At 43.3% G+C, this 20,474-nt stretch overlaps 1 protein-coding gene across 1 annotated transcript in view; it reads left to right on the forward strand.

Annotated features, from left to right (window-relative positions):
- LOC139911863 (AT-rich interactive domain-containing protein 5B-like) overlaps positions 1 to 19,517 on the forward strand; it is a 64,365-nt gene extending 44,848 nt beyond the window's left edge. Inside the window, exons 6-10 of the mRNA XM_071899464.2 lie at positions 237 to 519; positions 4,702 to 4,754; positions 5,896 to 5,993; positions 14,765 to 14,972; positions 15,217 to 19,517. Of these exons, the coding sequence (XP_071755565.2) occupies positions 237 to 519; positions 4,702 to 4,754; positions 5,896 to 5,993; positions 14,765 to 14,972; positions 15,217 to 17,235 (2,661 nt within the window). The 3' untranslated portion in view covers positions 17,236 to 19,517. The remainder of the gene's footprint in view (positions 1 to 236; positions 520 to 4,701; positions 4,755 to 5,895; positions 5,994 to 14,764; positions 14,973 to 15,216) is intronic.
- The last annotated feature ends 957 nt before the right edge of the window (positions 19,518 to 20,474 follow it).

Below are 20,474 nucleotides of genomic sequence, written 5' to 3' on the forward strand. Positions count from 1 at the left end.
AATTCTCTCTCGAAGCTAGAGTCAAGGTAATCTATGTCTAATCTGTGATGACAACAAGAGCTGCTCCATTGATAATCAATGGGAGGCTGCCTTTGGGGGCTGTAAGAATATTTGTATGTGCTTGTACCCCAATGTGCTTCATCTCAGAAAATCAAAACCGTCTGAGATCATTAGGGTAGGGTTGAATTTTCATCTTAAATTACATTTATTGACTCTTGAAGCTCTTTTTCTTGCAGGTCAAACACAACTGTAAAGTGACGCTACCAAACGGTAAAATAACCCCGGCGGCCAAACCCAAAGCCAACGGCCTCAGCAAGAAATCCCCAGCCGAGGACAGGGAGAAAGGGAGGGAGAAAGAAAGGGAAAAGGAGGAGAGGAACGAGAAGGAGGAGAGGAAAGAGGAGGAAACATCAGAGGAGAGCAGAGCGGAGGAGCAGGCATTCTTGGTAGCGCTCTACAAGTACATGAAAGAAAGAGACACGCCCATAGAGAGGATCCCCTTCCTCGGCTTCAAACAGAGTGAGTACAACAACTTATTCTCTTATTCCCTTTCTGGCAACATTTAAACTATGGGGTACACTATTTTACACTCAAATTCTTCATTAAATAGTAAAGTTTGCTTTGTATTATGCGGAGAGGTTTTTCTTCCTTGGCTTTTTTGAGAGATTTAGGTTGTAACATCACCGGTGGGGAAAGTTATCAGGGTGAAGGGGGATTGAAAAACCCCATTCAGAAGTCCCATGCAAAGGAAATAATTATTTAAACTCAGTGAGATGCCTTGTTCTTTAAAAAATAAACAGAAATAGTGTATATTTCACATTACATTTTGGTGATGAGAACTAAAAAAAAAACGCTATGTGAGCTACCTGAGAGTCAAGCATGCAGGGGAAAACCTTGTGTGGATTTTCAACAACACCTCTCAGCATATGTTATCTATAGTGCCCCCCTGTTATGATCAAATGAGTAACCAGTAGCTACTTTTCACACCAGTCAAGGGCAGATTTTGTCCTCACCAGCCAGAATTTGAATGAGGGCTCGAGGAGAAGAAATGGAGATGGCAGCCAACGACTGCAGGCAGCGTGCCCAAAATCCCCGAGTTACACTCCTGTTATAAACTGCAGAAAAAACATACAATCTGTAGCAATAATAAACTATAGGAATAATTGTCTGCGTTCAGATAAATCCCATCTAGGGGTTTGTAAAAGACTCTTGAGGCCCCCTGTCAGAGCACATTTGGTTGGCTTTTGTAAAAAGAGAGAATATCTTCTCACACTTGTCAGAAGGATTTTCTGTGGAGGCCAAGAACGTCCTCTAACACTGTTAAAAGAACATCACATGTATGGGAAACACGTCTGTTTGAGATAAAAGATTTATAATATAGGTCGGATGCTTAGCTTACACAGAACACTCTGGCTGAGGGAAAGTATGTACATGAACGTCTTATACAGGACATCATACACTCTCTTAAATCTACAAAGTGTGTGTTTGTTTTGCTTCTCATCTCAATCAAACTGTGATGTGATGATTTGAATTTGCTTTTTGAGCTGACTTCTTTCTCACTCTTTACTCAGCCAAGGAAAATTACATTTAGATTCATCTCGACTCATTTCAAGTGAGCCAAGAGAGCTTTAGTCACTCACAGTCCCTACACAAACTAACTGCATCAAAATATCGCACATGGCAACATCAGGAAATGAACAGAAGTGAGAGAGAGAAAGAGACAGAAAGCCCGAGAGAGAAATGTCTATTGTGTTTACTGTAAGTATAACAGTTTATAGCGCAGTAAAACTCATTACTTTAAACTATTACATGAATGTAAGCTGTGGTCGCCCGACTCCGCTAACCTCACCGAGATATTTTGACAATCCTGTCATCTTGACTGCCGACATGTTGTTGCTTAAGTAGGTCATTGTGGTGGAGGGAGAGAGAGAGAGAAAGAGAGAATAACACACCCAATATGCTTTACTTTTAGTTGGCATCTCTCGGTTTGAGCGCAGAGTAAAGGCGAGGTCCACGCGCCAACTGTTTTACATACAGTACATGCTTTGAATCTCAAACCCAGAAACATCATAAGCAAGGCCTCATTAAGTGGTGAAATCATGCTGTTTAAACTTCGTCCTTGGCAGCAAGCACACATCAGCACATGTAAAGAGGAGGCAAAAAAAAAGAAAAACACATCATAATTAATACAACAAACCCTCAGATGTAATCAGGCGCCTTTTTCATATTCTTCCTTTTAAACTCGCTACAAATGCATTAAAAGATCAAAGAACACGTTTTCCTGTAATGGAAATTGAAATTATGTTATTTCAGTTGCGTTTGAGTAATAATCTTTTTATGAAGTTCTCTGGAGTTTTACAAAGCAACAGATGGTTGAATGACTTACCAGACTTACCCGTGCTTTGTTGGCTGAGCCCTGTTTCACTCTCCGTTTGATTCCCCTCCAAAAAGCCCTATCTGAATCCTAACATGGACTATTTATGTATATTCCACCTCATCTCTTAGCTGTGAAATCTTCCCTGAAAAACTCTTCTTTTTTTCTTTTTTTTATGGACCGCAATTGTGGGTCTTTATGGCCCAGCGGAGAGAGATATGTGAACTTCGATCGTTCAGTCAGTCAATCTGCCCCTCATTTGAATGGCTCACAATGCGTTTTAAATCTAGTATTATTCATTTTGCTGGTTTAACACAGCGCACACTCGCTCGCTCGCTCGCCTCACACTCATGTTGAATTTATGTTTCACTCCCGGGCCTGTATGCATTAAACATCTTAGAACAGAGGTACTGATCTGAGACCAATTGGCCTCTTAACTCACACTTAAGTCCGATATAATACTCATGTGATCCTTAAAGCTAGGTGACACCCATTTTTGCAGTATTTTACAATGGCTCTCTTACTTTTCAAAATAACTCGCTGAGCAGTAGTGACAGAATAAGCGCGGCGCTCTTTGTTTTTTCATCTGTGGAAATAGCGCAAGGTGGCTTTCATTCACCACTGCTCAGCTAACTACTCTGAAAAAATAATGGAAAATGGCTGACATACTCAAGCCTTCATCAGTAAATCCATTCATAGAGGCTGAATGCACACTGGCACCTGAATCATAGGAAGTCATAGAAAGTAGAGCGCTACAATGGCGAGCAATACAGCGGAGAGGAAAACCAGTGGTTGCAGTTTATTCATACGAGTTGCTGTCCTGCCATTCTTATCACTTGGTTAATACTGACTTTGCTCTACAGCTGCTCCCATTGAAATTGTACGGGTGCAGTAGACGCGTTGAAAGAGATGTGAGATAGAGAGTGAGCAAAGTGGATTGAGCGGTAAAGGAGGAAAATGAAGAGAACTAAAAGGGGGATAGTAGAGCTTACATTGTACATTCTGAATGCCCTTGATTTAAAATAAAAGATATGTGAGGAATGGTAAGCGTGTGTCTGTGTGTGTGTGTGTGTGTGTGTGTGTGTGTGTGTTAATGTGTGTGTGTCAGTGACTATTACAGACGCATGTGTGCTTGAGTGCTTGGGCATGAGCATGTGATTGTGAACATCAGTTCCAATTTGTCTCCCTCTTTCAGCCTTGTTGTCTAATTGCCATGCCATCCGTGTGTCAGTGAGGCTGCATTGTGTTTCTGTTTTGTCATCCTTATCTCAGCGATAATTGCCCCTGCCGAATAGAGGGGAATTAAGAAAAGAAATTGCAAATGACAAGACATCTAAGAAAAGGCATATTCTCTCATTTTCTTTATCTGCGCTGTTCCTCCCAGTGCCGTGTGCTATTGTGGTAATTATGGTCGATGCATAACAAGCTAGTTAAATAGACCATCTTTCTGTTTCTACAGTCAGAAAGCACAATACGCCAGAGTGCTCAGTTCAAACAGAAAAACCTACCCAGCTCCCTTTGTTATTCCACCCGTGCATTGACAACGGTCGCAGAGAGGAGGGAAGGAAAAAATCAATGCTGTCAAATGCGGAGATAGGAAAATGTCATTTTGACAAATGCAAGGCTTTGTGTACGCACAGATTGAATTTTGATGGATTTCTCCCCAGGCGAGGCCTCCTTTTCTTATTTATAGGCCTTCATATAAAAATGTTAAACAATGATGTTACAGAAAGCAAATACAAATGTCATTGGCACAAAACGTCTCCCAATAAACTTGCGGTCCATTGTTTGTGGGAAATAATTTTTTCAAAGATGGACAGCTATTTGAAGCTTTTCGTACAGCTTCTTTGGTTATTTTTAGGAAACTGTTACACAAGACTTGTGTTTTGATATTGCCTGTCACAGGGCATTTGCATGGAGAAATCGATGCAAATGAAATTTGCATTAGTTCAAACGTAAATTCGAGCACATCACCAAGCTTTTGATGCTTGTAATGTTTTTCATTCATACCTGCAGGCTGCAGCTGAAGGTTAACAAATCTCTTTGTCAGGATAAAGCATATGCTGTATTTTATCACATACTGGTGATTGTACAAGTATTGAATATTCATTTGCATCTCAACTGAGGTGCAACATCGCTTTGTGTGAAAATAATGAAAAGCTGTTTTTATGCTGCCAGTCCTGGAATATGTAATTACTATATTGCTTTGAGATTTTCTAATAAAACATGATTACCACTGCTAGTGTGTACATCTATCTATCTATCTGTGCTCGGCTGTAGTTGTTTCCCATAGATCCTGACTGACTTGTTTGTCCTCTCTCCCACAGTCAACCTTTGGACTATGTTTCAAGCTGCTCAGAAACTCGGAGGATATGAGTTGGTAAGTATTCACATATGTGGCATTATATTCCTTCGCTTTCGTCAAGGTCCCTCCCTCCCTCCCGCTCCTTCCCCGTCTTTCTTTTTCCCTCCTCCCGATGTCTGCCCTCTCCTTCTCTCTCTCTGTCTCTCCCTTTCTCATTCTCTCTCTACCTACCTCCCTCTCTTTCCCCCTGTCCCTCCCTCCTCCCCCCCTGAGTTCAGTCACTATTTTCCCAAGAAGAAAGTCTTGGTCAGAGCCACATTTAGCAAAATGATGCCGTTGTTTCAAAACCCCCTTGGAGTGGAAAACACATGTTCTTCTGCTCTCCGCTGGTCAGAAGGAAATTGGTCAAATCGGTCATTTTTTCCCATGTTTGAGTCTGTAAAAATGGAGTGAAATGCACATGTGTACCCACAAGCGTGTACATGCATGCGCACACAGGCGGACACACAGGCAAAGCGAGAGAGAAAAAGTGTGTGTATGAGAGATGAAGAGAGTGAGAGAGAGAGCGAGAGAGAGAGAGAGAGAGAGAGAGAGAGGCATTTAACTTGGCAGCCTACCTGCTATTTGTTCACTCACTATTCATCTGCGATGTGTTTCCAATGTGAAGTCAATGTTTGATGTTGTGCAGTCAAACGTATTGCTCACGCCTGTTCCTTCATTAGCTGGCTGGTACAATGTCATGCAAACAGACAGCCAGACCAAGCCATAAACAGGATACAGCTCATGTAATTGGGGCTCGTATCCTTTTTAAAACCCTCGTCTCTGCTGCTGATTATCTCACGTTTCATGCCGAGGCTTTGTTAGCCCAGTGGAAGCCCTGCGGTTTGAGTCTGTATTCAATGATGTAGCCCATCATCCACCTAGCTCTTACCACTGTTACAGACTGTAGCAGGAACAACTGACAGATGTTAACAGGGCTGATTATGTTAGAGAACTGAGTGTTGGAGATTCGGGAAATGGGACATCATGACTCAGTAACCCCCCAAGACCTAGAAATAATGTCAATCACTTCTTTTTTTTCATTGTTTTTTCTTTCTTTCTGTCTTCTTTTCATCTTTTTTTCCTCTCTTGCTCTATACATATGCATCTCACTGTTGCCTTCTTTGTTCCTCTTTCCCTGTCCCCCCCCCCCCCCCCCCCCCCCCCGTCCCTCCAGATCACAGTCCGCAGACAGTGGAAGCATGTATATGATGAATTAGGCGGGAATCCCAGCAGCACCAGTGCGGCCACGTGTACACGCAGACACTACGAGAGGTGAGTTATCATGGCCGCCGGTTATATATGACGCAATATCCTAATGCATGCACACATGACACAGTTCACACCGCCTGTAGTGAATGACCCTCCCAACAGCTGCATTAAATATGATTTCACAATGCTTTATTCATAACTTCAGCCCAATCTGCCCAAGACCTGCATTGAGACACATATTGATCTCATACTGAGGAAGTCAATGCGCTTCCACATGCATGAGGAATATTGACTTGCTAGCAACATTGGGATTTAGCAAATCAGCCCTCACTGAAGTGAAGTGATGAAGTGATGAAGTCATTGTTATGGTGTGCGGTTATAATTGTGTTATGAAATGCATTCTAAACAGAGCTAAATCAATTCAAGATCAAAGGGGATTCAAGTTATTTTTCTAGGATTAATTGATTAGTCTTGTCTGGCACAATGGAACCAATTACAAATGTGTAAACCCCGCCCATCTCACTCTCCAAGGAGACTTAAGCAAATACCCAGAGTAATAGCAAAGTTCTGAATTATTAAGTGACCTACATGGGATATACATACATACATGCCTAACAGTGACTCGATTTTTTCCATCTGTGTCCATTGCATGCACACACAGCGCTCCAAGATAAAATGTTCCGAAAATTCCATCTTAATGTATTCATCTAATCAGTCAGTCAGACACTGCAGCATTTTGAACCTCCGCATTATAATCACTCAGATGGAATTACTAAACCAAAGCAAGCATATGGATATGATCCTGAGGGAGCAGTGAGGGTATTATGCAGGGACACATGCATATATACACGCAAGCGCTCGCACACACACACACACACGCGCACATGCACACACACACACACACACACACACACACACACACACACACACAAACACTCTCCCAAGGTTAAACAAATGCCAAATACGATCTTCCCTAGCAAGAGATAACCAGTCGCTCATAAAGCAGGTCGTTCCTCCAGGCCGCTGACCCTCTCCAAAGCCCTCAGGCTGCTGTGTGTTCATGCATCAGCACAGCTCAGACACAGACTCACCTGTCAGTAAGAGAGCAATATGCCGGCAATACCATATGAGGGAGCCGGGCAGCTTTATATTGCGTGGAGATCGCATGCTGTAAGCAAAATTGCAGCCGCAGACAGTCAGAGTCGGAGCAGCTTTGCTCACTTCTGCGTTTATCTCTTTTTGCCAGGAAATTTGTGAAAGTATATGAGCGAGAATGTATTGTACAGTGTCTTATAGGAGACAAGTTGACATTGTGCCTCTCAATGTGCTTTTAGTGTTTGAGCTGCATTCCTAGTTCTTCCTCACTGCCTGGAAACAAGGTGGTGTGTGAAGGAGCTGCTGCTCAGTGGAGTTCAGATTAGGGCTTGGTCCTTATTTACACTAGTAATAAATATGGCTTTTAACACCTGGCTTCAAATATGGCTCTGGCTAAGATATAATTTTATTGCACAAGTCAGAATTCCCCTTTGATTCTTGTTGTACGAGTCTAGAGGCAGCAAGCTCAAGCCACATTTGAAGTCAGATTCTCCCGTTTTGCACTACAAATGCAATCTATCTTTGGCTAGAAATCACTTCGAAGCCAGATGTGAAAAGCTATATTGTTCAGCGCTTTAAATAGGCTCTCAGGAAGGCAGGCAGGGTAGGACGGAGCCGTGTAGGAAGCGCTGAGGTGTGACTGCTGCTGCGCTGGCCTTTCCCTCTCCAGCCACCGAGAAGCAGCTGAGAGAAAATAATGCTGAATCAATACAAAGCAATAATATCCACACACTGCAGTGAATATCAGGCTGACAGAGGGAGAGGGTGTAAGAGAGAGGGTGGCGGGGAGGGTGGGGGGGGAGGGGGTGATGGGGCATGTGTGAGAGAGGGAGGGAGAGAGAGGGACAGAGAGAGAGAGGGACAGAGAGAGTGAGAGAGGGACATGGAGCGGGGGGGGGGTTCAGCTCAGCTGAAGCTGAGCAAGTTTCCATTCAGGGGAATAATTTTAGCTGAGCCTTGGTGTTTGGGCTGCTCGGAGGGCAATTAGCTTCATTGTATTAACTCAGCAAACACGGCCATTCTCTCCGCATGATGAATGAGGCTGTTTGTGGGCTCGCTGAAGTGTGTGTTTGTTCCCTAGAGGTGTCTTTGTTTCCCCCTTTAATCATTAGTCAATGCGCTACAAAAATATAATTCACACAGAAGAATGTACAGTGTACAAACTGGAACAACACTTATGTTTTCCTCTTCTCTCAGAAGGATCACTTCTGATTTGCCTCAGCCGGCTAAAGTAGAGTAGAGAAGGAGAAAGAAACTCTCAAGCTAGCAGTAAGAAAGGAAACAATATTTTAGGACATAATTGCTTCAGATTAAGTGGACGTTCTTGGCTGTCTTGGTTGTATTTGGGTTAAAGAGCCTGGATATCCACGAGCATTCAGCTCTCATTTTAAATTATACACATTATCCCTTTACCGGCCTAATGGTAAAATCATATGAAATGGTTGCCTAGGAGATGTTATTGTGAAAGACAGAGCCAGGAGCATAATCACTATATTTATGCTGTCCAGGAGCGGGCAGTAACCACTCGTAGTAATGGAGTTGCATAGCTTGAATTGAACAGGAGATAACCTCAGCTAATTGTCATTTTCAAAGTTACTGGTTTTTAGTCGCAAGGCCCCGTTCATTAGCGCACAGGGAAAAATCGATGTGGAAATGTCCAAGCCAAGGTCTGCCGCTCCAGCTATGGGGAAGCTTTAATGATATTTATTTAAACCGTTTCCCGAGATTAGCTGTCAGGGCCCAGCGCTCTGAATTAAAAATGAGGTCATGAAAAAGATGGCATCAATAACCTTGAAATAGACTGCCTTTTGCTTCTGTGCTGTGCCATTTTCTCTCTGCTCTCCCTCTCTCTCCCTCTCTTTTGCTCCCTTTCTCTGCTCTCTCTCTCTTTCTCCCCCCCCCCCCCCCCCCCCTCCTCCCTTCCCCTTGCTCCCTGCCTTGCACTTCATGCTGTTTCTTTCATTATACAGGTCAGCGCCTTTTAACAGCTCCTACATATTTAATCTTCCTGGTTTCCTACGTGATCTCTTGTTACAGAAACATCACATTTCGCTATCTCTGTTCATTCCTGCCTGTTACAGATTTTTAATACCTCACCATGCCTTGGCACTCTAATGTAATTGCACAACCGGGTTGGGGTGTGTGTGTGTGTGTGTGTGTGTGTGGGGGGGGGGGGGGGGGGGGTATCCATGGCAACAGAGAAGCAATTTAGAATAATTTGCTATTTAAAAACTCTGAGGTTTTGGGCAAGAGAGAGAGAGAGAGAGAGAGAGCAGATGAGGAGTTTTGGATTAAATCATTTCATCTTAAAAGTATTAGATGTTTGCCAGATGTACTGTACATAGTACAGAGTCTGAGGCCTGTGAAATATTCTCTGGCTCAGATCATGGAGATATGTGTTTCTTTTAAGACAGATGCACGCCAGTTCCAATTTTAGTCGACTAGATGTTTTATTGATTCAGCCTTTATTCATTCCTCGTGGTATCAATGTTCCTCTGCATCCACCGGAGCTGCTCTCCAGACAGAAAATATATTTGACTGTTCATACATATTAGGAAACCTTGAGCGAGTCATCACACTGAGAATTATAGTAGAGGAGAGCAGAACAGAGGGGAGAAGAGGTTGTTTTTTTAAATTTTATTCTGTTCAGCATCTCGCACTAGTCAGCATCTCACTGCATTGTCCTTGCTGTATTACAGGTACATCAAATATGGCGCGTTACACTTTAGTTTAGCCTTGTCTAATACTGCACCTCAAACACAGGTTTCAATTATTGTGGTGTCTTGTCCTAAATCAGAGGATATCAATGGATTACTGTGAGAGGAGGTGGAGAGGGAATATCACCTCCATGTCCTCTGCGTTTTATTCCTGAGAGGAGAGAGAGAGAGAGAGAGAGAGAGAGAGAGAGAGAGAGAGAGAGAGAGAGAGAGAGAGACAATAACCGGTTTTAATTAACAGGCAGAAATGATTCAATGTAAAGAAATGAAGTGGTAGAGAAAGGAAGGGGAGAAAGACAAGGGAGAGAGACAAGCTGTGGTTTCGATATGAGAGCATTGTTACATATTGGCAGTCAGCACTCCTTAACACTATAAACAAAGTCTCAACATGTTGTCTGCGTCAAAAACATGGCCAAACTCTTTGTGTTTCTACTGTATGACTCTTCCACTGAATCTGGATTTCAGCTCAAGTGGGAACGCAGCCAAAGAGCTGCATGTTCTTAACACTAAAATAGCAGGCAGCTATTTTAACCACTCAAAGCTAGATGGTTTCCCCAAGACAAAATGGTTCATTGAACATTCGATGATAAAAACCGCTTTTCTGCAGCGATCTCACTAATCACAATATTGGGCGATTTCTTTATGCGTGGAATTTAATCAAAGGGTCCAGTGTTTCTTTCCCCAATGGCAATGAGAAATCACAAATTACAGCGCTGACGTGTGACAGGCAATCGACTGAATGGGTATCTATTCAAGTCTACTGAGATTAATAACTAGTTCAGTGTAGCAAATTAAATTAGTGACATTTTCTGCGAGATCTGAGTCCACTGTAGGGCGGCGAGAGAGAACATGTATAAACTATTTTTGGGTATGAGTGCTTTGGAGAAACAGAATCAAAGACCTGAATGTTTCTTCATGCTGAATAGCACACATTTATTTTAAACACTTAGCGCCGCGTCTCTTGGCTCACACCTGCTATGGCGAACGTTTACTGCGAGCTGCAGCAGCGGCAGCTAATGAGAGCGAACCCTGGGGGAACGGTAGAGGTCATTTTAAATCTGGTATTTCCAGACTTGACAAAGGACTTAAGTTTTTCATACATTCCTGCGCTGCCCTCCTGTTTTAACTGCATGAATGAGGGTCACCTCAAGTGGTTTGGCTTCTAGACAAAAGAGGGGCTTTGAGGCATGAATCCAAAGCAGAGGAACCAGCTACAATGTCTGTTTATCCCTCTGCTGGCATCTTGTCTCTCTCTCTCTCTCTCTCTCTCTCTCTTTCTATTCCTCAGCAGCAGTTATTGGTTTGTTACTGCTGTGATGACGCTTAATCGTGGCACTTGGTTTTGTAAAAGATTTGATTTTATCTTTTTTATTTTGTTCTCTTTCCCGCGCAGGCTTGTAATAAAAGTGCTTTTCTTTCCTGCAGATTGTTCTGCAGCCTCCGGGGCATGTCCACCAGCTCTTTAAATAGTTTCTTTTCCGTTTTTTTACGCATGAAGCAGCTCTTGTGATCTTAACACAACACCAGCTAAAATTAATTTCAGCACGGATGGGAGGGAAATTGTTGAAATGGAACAGCCCGCAGGCTTTTTCCACTGATTTGGTGACTTAGGCATTTCTTGGATTCCAACACACGGCTCGTTCCTGTAACACAAAACTCAGATGAGACCAGCACATTGCTGGTAAAGTCACCTTGTTTTTGCCAAGTTGTATTTTTTGAGGGGGGAGGTGCTTTGTGTGCAATCCATTATTTCAAAGGCACAGACATGCTTAGTTGACAATATGTGGTTTGATGAATTAGATTGTTATTGATGGTATTGATTTTAAGAAGGATCGGCGTCAGATATGCATTATATATGAAGAAATATCTTTTTAGGTTAATTAGATTTACCACATGGTGAGATCTATCTCCCTATCTCTTTTGCCTATTCAACATTTTATCTCTCTCCTGCATATTTTACTCGCTTGAATGTGTTATCAACATGGAAAACGGCTGCTTAAACAAAAGCCAAGTGATAAATTGGCATGAGGGGAAGTTAAGTATTTATTGACCTCATAAAAATGTAACCTCTCCAGCCTTAATGAAATTCTTTCCTTGTATCTCTCTTGGTGCAGCCCACGCCCTCTAGTGGCTCAAAGCATGAACTACATCTGGCTGTCACTCCACTAACACAGTGGCTGCCAAACTCAACCCTTCCCCTTCCTTTAAGGAAATTGCTACTTATATAAGTGGTATTGTATTATGATTGCTATATTACGTGATTGTGAATAAGTTCTATATACAGTAGTGAAATTACTCCTATCTTTCACAGCGAGGGTGCTATCATGATTTTACAGTTTGATTTTCTTTTGTACCCTACAGTTAAAGAGAAATGGAAAAAAGGGGTGAGCACCCTGTAGCCTCCAATTTCTTTGCTTATTCAGCCGTTCGTGGAAATTTACATAGAACTGTAAAAGGTGTAAATCCTGGAATTGAAAGCCCCACTTGTAGAATCATACCACTTACTTAATAGCCTGCAGTTTGGTAAGATTTCTTGGATTTATTAAGCATAATGAAGCAAATAATTCTGACAATGTAAGCCACTTCCCGGGGCTGATTTTTTATGTTTTGTTTTTCGGGCCAGCGTATGTAGCCTTTCCATTTGGAACTATTTGAGACTCCAGTGATTTCCCCGGCTCAGCTCTTACATTATCTGGCTCCGCGACTCCCCACCCCCCACCCCATATTGACATTCCATAAAGTTGACCCAGGGCAAGGCAGCCATCTCTTTCCCACAGATCATAGTGATAGTGAGCGGTGTGCCACGGTATATATATGCCACTTTTCTGGCCCTTTGATCGGCTAATGGCACGGCTGGACAGCGATTACACACATGTTGAATGCACATTTCCTGGCCGGGAGAAATCAAACCCCACAGCTTTGTGAGACAGGCGGAGCGCTGGACTTATAGAATGCATAGAAATAGCAGCAGGGAGTTCAAAGTGAATCTCTGTGTCCTGTAACAGTCGATACCAGGTTGTTTTTCTACTATATTATATAATCTCATATATATATAGACAATGTAACATGTTTAGAAAAGCTATCTCTCTCCCTCTCTCTCTCTCTCTTCTTATCTATCTATCTATCTATCCATCTGTCTATCTATTTATCTGTCTGTCTATGTCTCATCTGCCTAACTATTCTGAGATCCTCGGCATAGAAAAGTCTGAGAACTGCTGCCCTTTATGTCTTAGAAACAACTGCTGCTATTTTAAGGTTAATCAGATTGAATGTTGTTTTTTCCTCTCTATTGCGCACTTCATTCCTTTTTGCCAAATCATTTTTGCTCTTCATTAACATGTCATTATACTCCCTCTTTCATTCTCTCTCCTCCTTCTATTTCTTTTTCTCTCATTCTCTTTGCCTCCCTCCCTCCCTCCCTCCCTCCGTTCTCTTTCACAACCCCTCCGCTCTCCCTCTTTCCAATAAGTCACATTTAATAGTACATTTCCTTTCTTGGCCTGGGGCCTGGTGCCAGACCAGCTGTATGAAATGTAGTTTCACCGCTTTCCCTGCCAGCACTTTTGTTCAGAGGAAAAATAACAAAAAATCCCACAGAGCCTCTTGAACTCTCTGAGGCTTTTTTCTTCCTTTTGAAGAGGAGGCGAAACAGCTCTTGATTCATTGTTTATTTTACCGCCATGTCCCTTAAAAGGAATAGTGCAACCGTCTCTTGTCGTTACACGAGAAGATCTTATTTTTTCTCATGACTGAGAAAGTCATGTTTCTGTCTGGCTTTTATGGATTGTTATTGTAAAAGACCTGACAGAGGAGCTGGAGAGATTTTCAGAGGAGCTTATTGAACTTTGGAATGTTATAGTTTTTCAGCTGTCTTGGTTTCCTCTTCCTCAACGTTTCTTGTTTCTGGTCTAATGCCAATTTCCATTTTCTTTTCTGAGCAATAAAAGTCTAAAAGTTTTCCAAACTCGTTTCTTCATGTTATTATTTTACACATGGGCATCATTATGCTACTCAGATCTTAATGTTCTCATTAGTTATGACATCAGATATGGAAAATTGACTGAGAAGTATTCAGAGAAAGAACAGAAGTCAAAAATAGTTGAATCGTTTTCTACAAAATGGCCCTTGTCATTTAGCATGGATTTGATTAAGTCGGAGCGCAGCTATCCTGTAATGAATCAACTCAGCCGGACAGTGTGTTAAAAACTGGAACGTACAGTTGCCAGCTGAAATATTTTATTACTGTAACTCTTTCAGTGATTAATCATATTAGAATATTAGATTAGAATTTATATGCAGTGAGGATCTGAGGAGTTCCATTGACAAATGGGATTTGAAGTCTTCCAGGCCTTTGCTTTTCCTCCTCTTCACCTCTAACCAGTTGGCTTTAGTTGTTGCATACAGCACATACCTGACCTGTGTCAGAGCAAACTTAACACACACACATGCACACAGACTCGTACACACACACACAAACACATGCACATGCACAACCAAACATACATTCTCTTAAGGTGAAGCAAATACCAAATGTGATCTTCCCTAGTAGGGGATAACCAGCCGCTCGTATTCACACACACACACACACACACACACACACACACACACACTGGCACCCACCTGAACGTGGATTTCCCCGAGTCTAGTTTAATTAGAATAGGATTGTTAATGCATGCCAGGTATTACAAGAATGTTTAGAGGCAGTGTATTTGATACAGTGCATGCCTGTGGCATAGCTGCAGCTCATTCTATTTCTGGTTTAACCAAACAAAGTGCTCATGTACTCTTTGTACTTTATATCGTTCACTCGTTTGGTATTGACACTAAAAAGAGCCAGTTTGTGCTGTAAGAAACGCTTCACCTTCCCCACCGTAGGGGGTTCAGAAATCTAGTTTTTTAATCTAAAATTGCTGTTTTGCCAAAGAAAGATGTTCATTTGGCATCCACGACATGACATAACATGACATAACATGATCATAAAACAAACTCATCTACATTCCCCTTGCCTGCATTCCTTCTCAGGCTCCTCCTTCCTTACGAGAGGCACGTCAAGGGAGAGAAGGACAAGCCCCTCCCCTTGGCCAAACCCAGGAAGCCGGATGGCAGCCAGGAGAAGGCTACCATCAAAGCCAAAGGAGTGGGGGTCAAGAAATCGAAAAGCCCCAACAATCCCAAACAGGGGATCAAAAAGGAAAGAGGGGAGACAGTGAAAGGCCAAGAGGAATCACAGGTCAGTCACAAACCCGTCCCGACTGGCGTTCCTGCTGTCTCATTGGGATTTACGTCACTCCCTCTCTCTCTATTTCAATCTCCTTTTAATCTCCTTTTGCTTTCTCATCATTGCTTCACCCTCTCTGTCTTGAATTCTTATTGTCTTACGAATCGCTGAATAATATGAAAATATAAAGGGGTGTTTTATTTCTTATCCTGTGATAAACAACTGTAATAACTATCATTTTTTTCCCCGTATCCAGGACTCCAAGGTGAAAGAGGAGAATCGTGAGCTTTCCACAGCCATAAAGCAGGAGGCCTCTTTGAGAGATGAACCAATTGTAATAGAGGAGGAGGAGTTACATCTTACCCTGAAGAAGGAGGAGTCCTTAGCAGTGGAGCAGCCTTCGTCGCTCTGTCCTAAAGAGCCAGACTGCAGAGCCCCTCATGCAGGTCTCCCCCTCCACAGAGAGCCTAGTCCCCAGCCTGAATGGAGGCAGATCAGCGAGGCCCTCCAAGAGAAACTCACCTCTGAACAGCAAATTGAGGGGCACTTCATTCCCAGAAACCCCTACCTGCCTCACCGCTGGGACCAGAACAAACCTGCTGGACATGTTGCCCTGCCTGAGCCCACATCCAGGGTCAAAGACTCCATAGAAAGTCATGGGGGGAGAGTCGGGAAGGTGTTGCCTATGTGCAAGCCGTCTGTGGACTCCAGCACAGATTCCTTCCCAGAGAAAGAAGACTATGGTATCATTAAGAAGGAGTCGGCGCAGGGTCCCACACAGACGGCTGCCTACTGCAAAGCCAGCCAAGGTGTCATGTCTCCTTTGGCCAAGAAGAAGCTCCTCTCTCAAGTGTGTGAGACCAACCCTTTCTCCTTTACCTCACCGTCCCTTCAACCTCCTCCTCCACCTCCCCTGGTTCCTCCCTCTCTCCCCGCCATATCAGTGGTTGAAAGGGAGAGGGAAAGGAGGAAGGGTGAGGAGGAGGCGGCGGGACAGAGGCCGGGGTGTGTGACAGACAGCAGCCAGGAGGTAGCGCCTGTGTTCAGGCCATCGGTCATCCAGCATGCTCAGAGCAGCAAGCCTCCCCAGCAAGCCAGCGGTGGCCCAGCAGAGAGGAGCCCTCTTGGGGAGCTTTCAGAAACGTACGGCTGCCGGACAAGCCACCACCTCCAGCCCCAAGTCAATCCTCCATGGCAGCCCTACCTCCCCCGAACCCATGCTCAGGATGGAGTGGAGAACGCTGGGGAGAAACTCCTCCAAGTCCCCTCTGCCCAGCCCCAGAGCTACGCAGGCGACTGCTACTCTTCCCCTCACCTACACAGTCTGTACAGGCAAACTGAGAACTGCCTGAGCCAGGAGAGGATGGCTGGCTTCCCCAACGGAGAGAGGAGAGGGCATTACACCAGGGACAGTGAAAGCAGCCAGGCCTTCATTTGTAGCAGCTTGGAGCGAGAGGGCTTGGCCTACAGATCGCACTACAGTGACAGGACTCAAACACATGGAGACAGTAGAGAGGCAGAAGATGAGCCCAGAGACTTCACTATTTCTAAACCTCTCTCTCAGAGGATATCCTCCTTCTCCAAGCCCTCCTTCTGCAGTCTCCCGTACCCCATCATGCACCAGGGTTTGGATTCCCACCCCAAGGCGTGCAGAGTCCCTCCTATGACCATCTCAGCCCCCAAACAGAGCCCAGTAGAACCCTCCCAGCCGTTCCCCAGCCCCAAAACTTCCCCCGACACATCCCTCACCAGCTCCATTCGACCCAGCAAGCGGAGCCTAGCGGAACCCGAGAACGAGGGGGTCCCGGATAGGAAAATCCGCGTGGTGACGCCGATGCACCCCGCCGCCGCGATCCGACGCGGCGACCCAGAAGAACTCAAACCGGCCGAGCCAGCCCACGCCGTTCACCTCAACAACCATCTCCCCGAGGGCCACCCCGCAACCACGTACCCCCCGCCCCACGCCGCGCCCCTCTACGCGGGCATGTACCCTCCCGGCAGCCTGGTCTCGCCGAGGCACCAGGACGGGCTCCAGCAGCATCCGGGTCTGCAGTACCTGAAGAGCCAAACCGCAGTGTCTCCCCTTGTTCCCCCGTTAGCCTTCCACTCCATGATGCTCCACAGGCAGCTGATGGCCACCGGTCCCAGCCCGCACCACTTCTACAGGCACCCGGGCGGGGCGGCGCTGTACGGGGACCTGCTCCACCACCTGTATCCCCTCTCCACCCTCCCACCGCCTCAGCTGTCCTCGGTACACCCCAGCACCAGACTGTAAGAGAGAGAGGGAGGAGACACTCTAGCCCTCTCCCTCTGCCTCGGACACTTTCTCAGCTTCTCTCTCTCTCGTCTCTCGTCTTTCTCTCTCTCTCGCTCTGGGATTGTGGCTCACTCAGAAAGATAACACTGATGATAAAACTTTGGCAGATTACAGACTGATGAACCCATCAGTCAGGCAGACTAAAAATTCCATAACTTTTTTTTTTGTTTTTTTGTTTATCTATTTGTTTATATACTTTGCACTGTTCTGTTTTTATCACCACTTACTGTATCTTTTTTTTGTTGTTGTACCCTTATTTGCACAATGCTGATGTGTATGTGCTCACAAATCAGTTTGGTGCTCTCAGTCACCACGAGTCAGGTTGTTGCTCTGAACATGTGAAAAGTGGAGGGCAACAGAGAAAAGCCATTTGTTTACTGCATCTGAGGGCTAAACGTTGTTGCTGAAAAAACACTAAAAGTAACACGATGACATAAATGAAATCCTTTAAACTAGGGGTGCGTTCACCATCGCAAACGGAGTCCAACAGCTGTTTAGCGCATTATTACACTTCATTCAGCCAGTGGTGGTTGTATCTGTTTACATGTCTCCACGCTGAAAGCTGTTGCCTGTTTTTGCTGCAGTAAATCCACCTGGATTCCTTGTAATGGACATTCACACACGCTGCGGTGCTGCATAACATAAATACTAGCTTAATCATAACATTCTGAGGTGCTGTGTTGACGGATGTACTGTAGACTCACCTTCAACTCAATTCAGGTTTTATTCAGGATTTATTTCAGTTCAGTTAGTTACCATGTTCAATCTGTTGACAAATCACAAATGAATGTTTCGTTTTTTTTGTTATTGTTAATGAAACGCCGTTTTAATTTTACTTTCTGAATTGAAAGTAAATTGACCCCAACCCCCTGTGATTAGTAGCCTGTAGCAGCTTGTTTGTGTCTCTCTGACCAGCATAATGAAGCAGCCTTATGCTGTGGAATGCTCACCACATGAAATCAGCATTTCTTCTTTTTGTTCTTGACTTGAAAAGCTCTTTTTTTTGTGAACAGACTCCTTTATTCAACAATCTGAAAAGACTCACTGTATGATTTGATAGGAATGTTGACAGTTAGGTTTTTATTGCTTTGCAAATATCTGTGCCTTTCGCAGTCTTGGATTAGAGTTAGCACTACAATTGTTAAGGTTTATCTTCTGTAGCAGGGTAGGAATATCAATATTACTGTCACTCTCGTCTGTAGCGCAGCACACAGACACACACACACGCACACACACAAAACTGTATAGCACACTTGGCTATCAGACACCAGACTTGATGGGTATTTTAAGTCTTTTCAATTCTTTTAAGCAGTTTTGCTTTGACCTACGGGTCAGTGTTTGTGCTCAAGTAAAACTATTCACTTAGCTTAGTTGTGTGAGGCAGTCGATGACAGAATACTTGAAAAGATTTACAGACACTTGACGCTGACCCGGGTCTGGTGTCTCATCCCCAGGAGGGTGTGTTGTATGTGTTTTCTAGCAGTGATCAAAAGGTACCAGGCTCCATAAAGTATGCCTACCATGCTCCATAGCCCGAGGTGGGAAGACAACACCTGCTCCGGCTTTTACAACCACTATAACCGCTGTTAATGGCAATCCGGGACAGTCGAAATACACAGTGAACATGTCTGGTGTTTCAAGAAAAAAGAAAAAAAGAAATAAGGCTGTAAACGTCTATGTGTAAAGTTTTACAAGATACTTTTAAGATAAAAACATTCATTTCTGATTAAGTACTGTACATTACTGTGTGTAGGTAAAAGCGGCTGCAGCAGCGTTGGTGCTGCCGAGCCTTCCTGTACAGAACATTCATTCGGGATCAATTTCATGGCAACCCCCCCTCTCTCTTGTCTTATTTTCTGTGTAAATAGCACTGTAGATAGTACCGTGTGGTTGTTATCATATAAACTGTGTTATAATCTGTAAATAGTATAAAAATAGTATAAAAAGTCGGTTACACAATCTAGCTGTGTCCTTGTTTTGCTCTGTTTCAAGGTCAGCGTGATCATCTTAGATTTAAAACAAACACTACGATTTAAGGATTAGGATTCTCTATCTTTTTATTTGTTGTCGTTTCACTTTATTTTTCCATGTCGTTTCCATAATGTGCATCCTGAAAGTGTTTTTGATACAATAGCCATCTGTTTACCAATCACCCAGCTGGCGAGCAAGAAAAAAAAATAAAGAAGACATTTTGTATGATACGACCTCCTGTATATTTAATTAAAATATTTTACTATCTACACGTTTCCTTTGCTGTGTTATTCTTTTGTTGAGTGTCTAGGCTTGGATTAAGTAAAATATTAAACATTGCTATTTCATCTATTGAGTGTTAATTTGATTTGGGCTGATGCTGTTTATAGAGGGAAAAAATCTATTGTTTAACTATAACATTAGCTTAAAAAAACCTCACATCACAGTGAATGTAATGTTTTTTTGTGAGGAAATGCAGTGTGAATGGGATTTTTTTTTTTATTGTAACACCATTATCTGGCTATGAGATTCCACCCTGCCCTAATCTTCACAACAGGCTACTTCTGGGCTGAAAGCCAGAGAAGCCTCTCACCAGCGTTTGCTGCAGTAGAAAATCTGCCAGTGCATGTATCTCTATGGGGTGTGTTGGGCTGCAATAAAAGCTATGCTTTGACTTTTATTGCCACCCCCTGGTAAACCTTTACCATGAAAAATATTCAGTAATACTTCCAAGATCAGCAAAAATAAAGCAGGCTCACCAGGGTAGAATGTAGGGCGTTTTATTGCAGATCAGCAATAATAAAAAAAAAAAAACAGTTAGCTTCCAAGACAAAAGTGAACGGAGAAGAAAATTGCACTTGTTGGGAAACAAAACTAACTACAGTATTTTTGTATATTATACTGTACAGAAATTATACTGTACCTGGTCAGGATTAATGTACAACAACTTACTAGAACATAAACTTACTGGCATTAAAAGTCTAAATAATCGATATGTTGTAAAAATGACATCATTAAGATGACATTATGGCAGTATTAAGCTAGAAAGGAATTACATTTACGTTTTAATTAAAGACAGTACAACAAACTACAACTGAAAATATTTCCATAAAAACTGTTATTACAGTTGTGCGTATTCTAAAATGAAGACATACAAAATATTTTTTAAAAGTGAGATGTAGTAAATTGATATAAAATTGGCTCAAACTACACAGTATTGTGCATTA

The sequence above is a fragment of the Centroberyx gerrardi genome, chromosome 15, assembly GCF_048128805.1.
Source record: "Centroberyx gerrardi isolate f3 chromosome 15, fCenGer3.hap1.cur.20231027, whole genome shotgun sequence".
In the NCBI taxonomy this organism is placed as follows: domain Eukaryota; kingdom Metazoa; phylum Chordata; class Actinopteri; order Beryciformes; family Berycidae; genus Centroberyx; species Centroberyx gerrardi.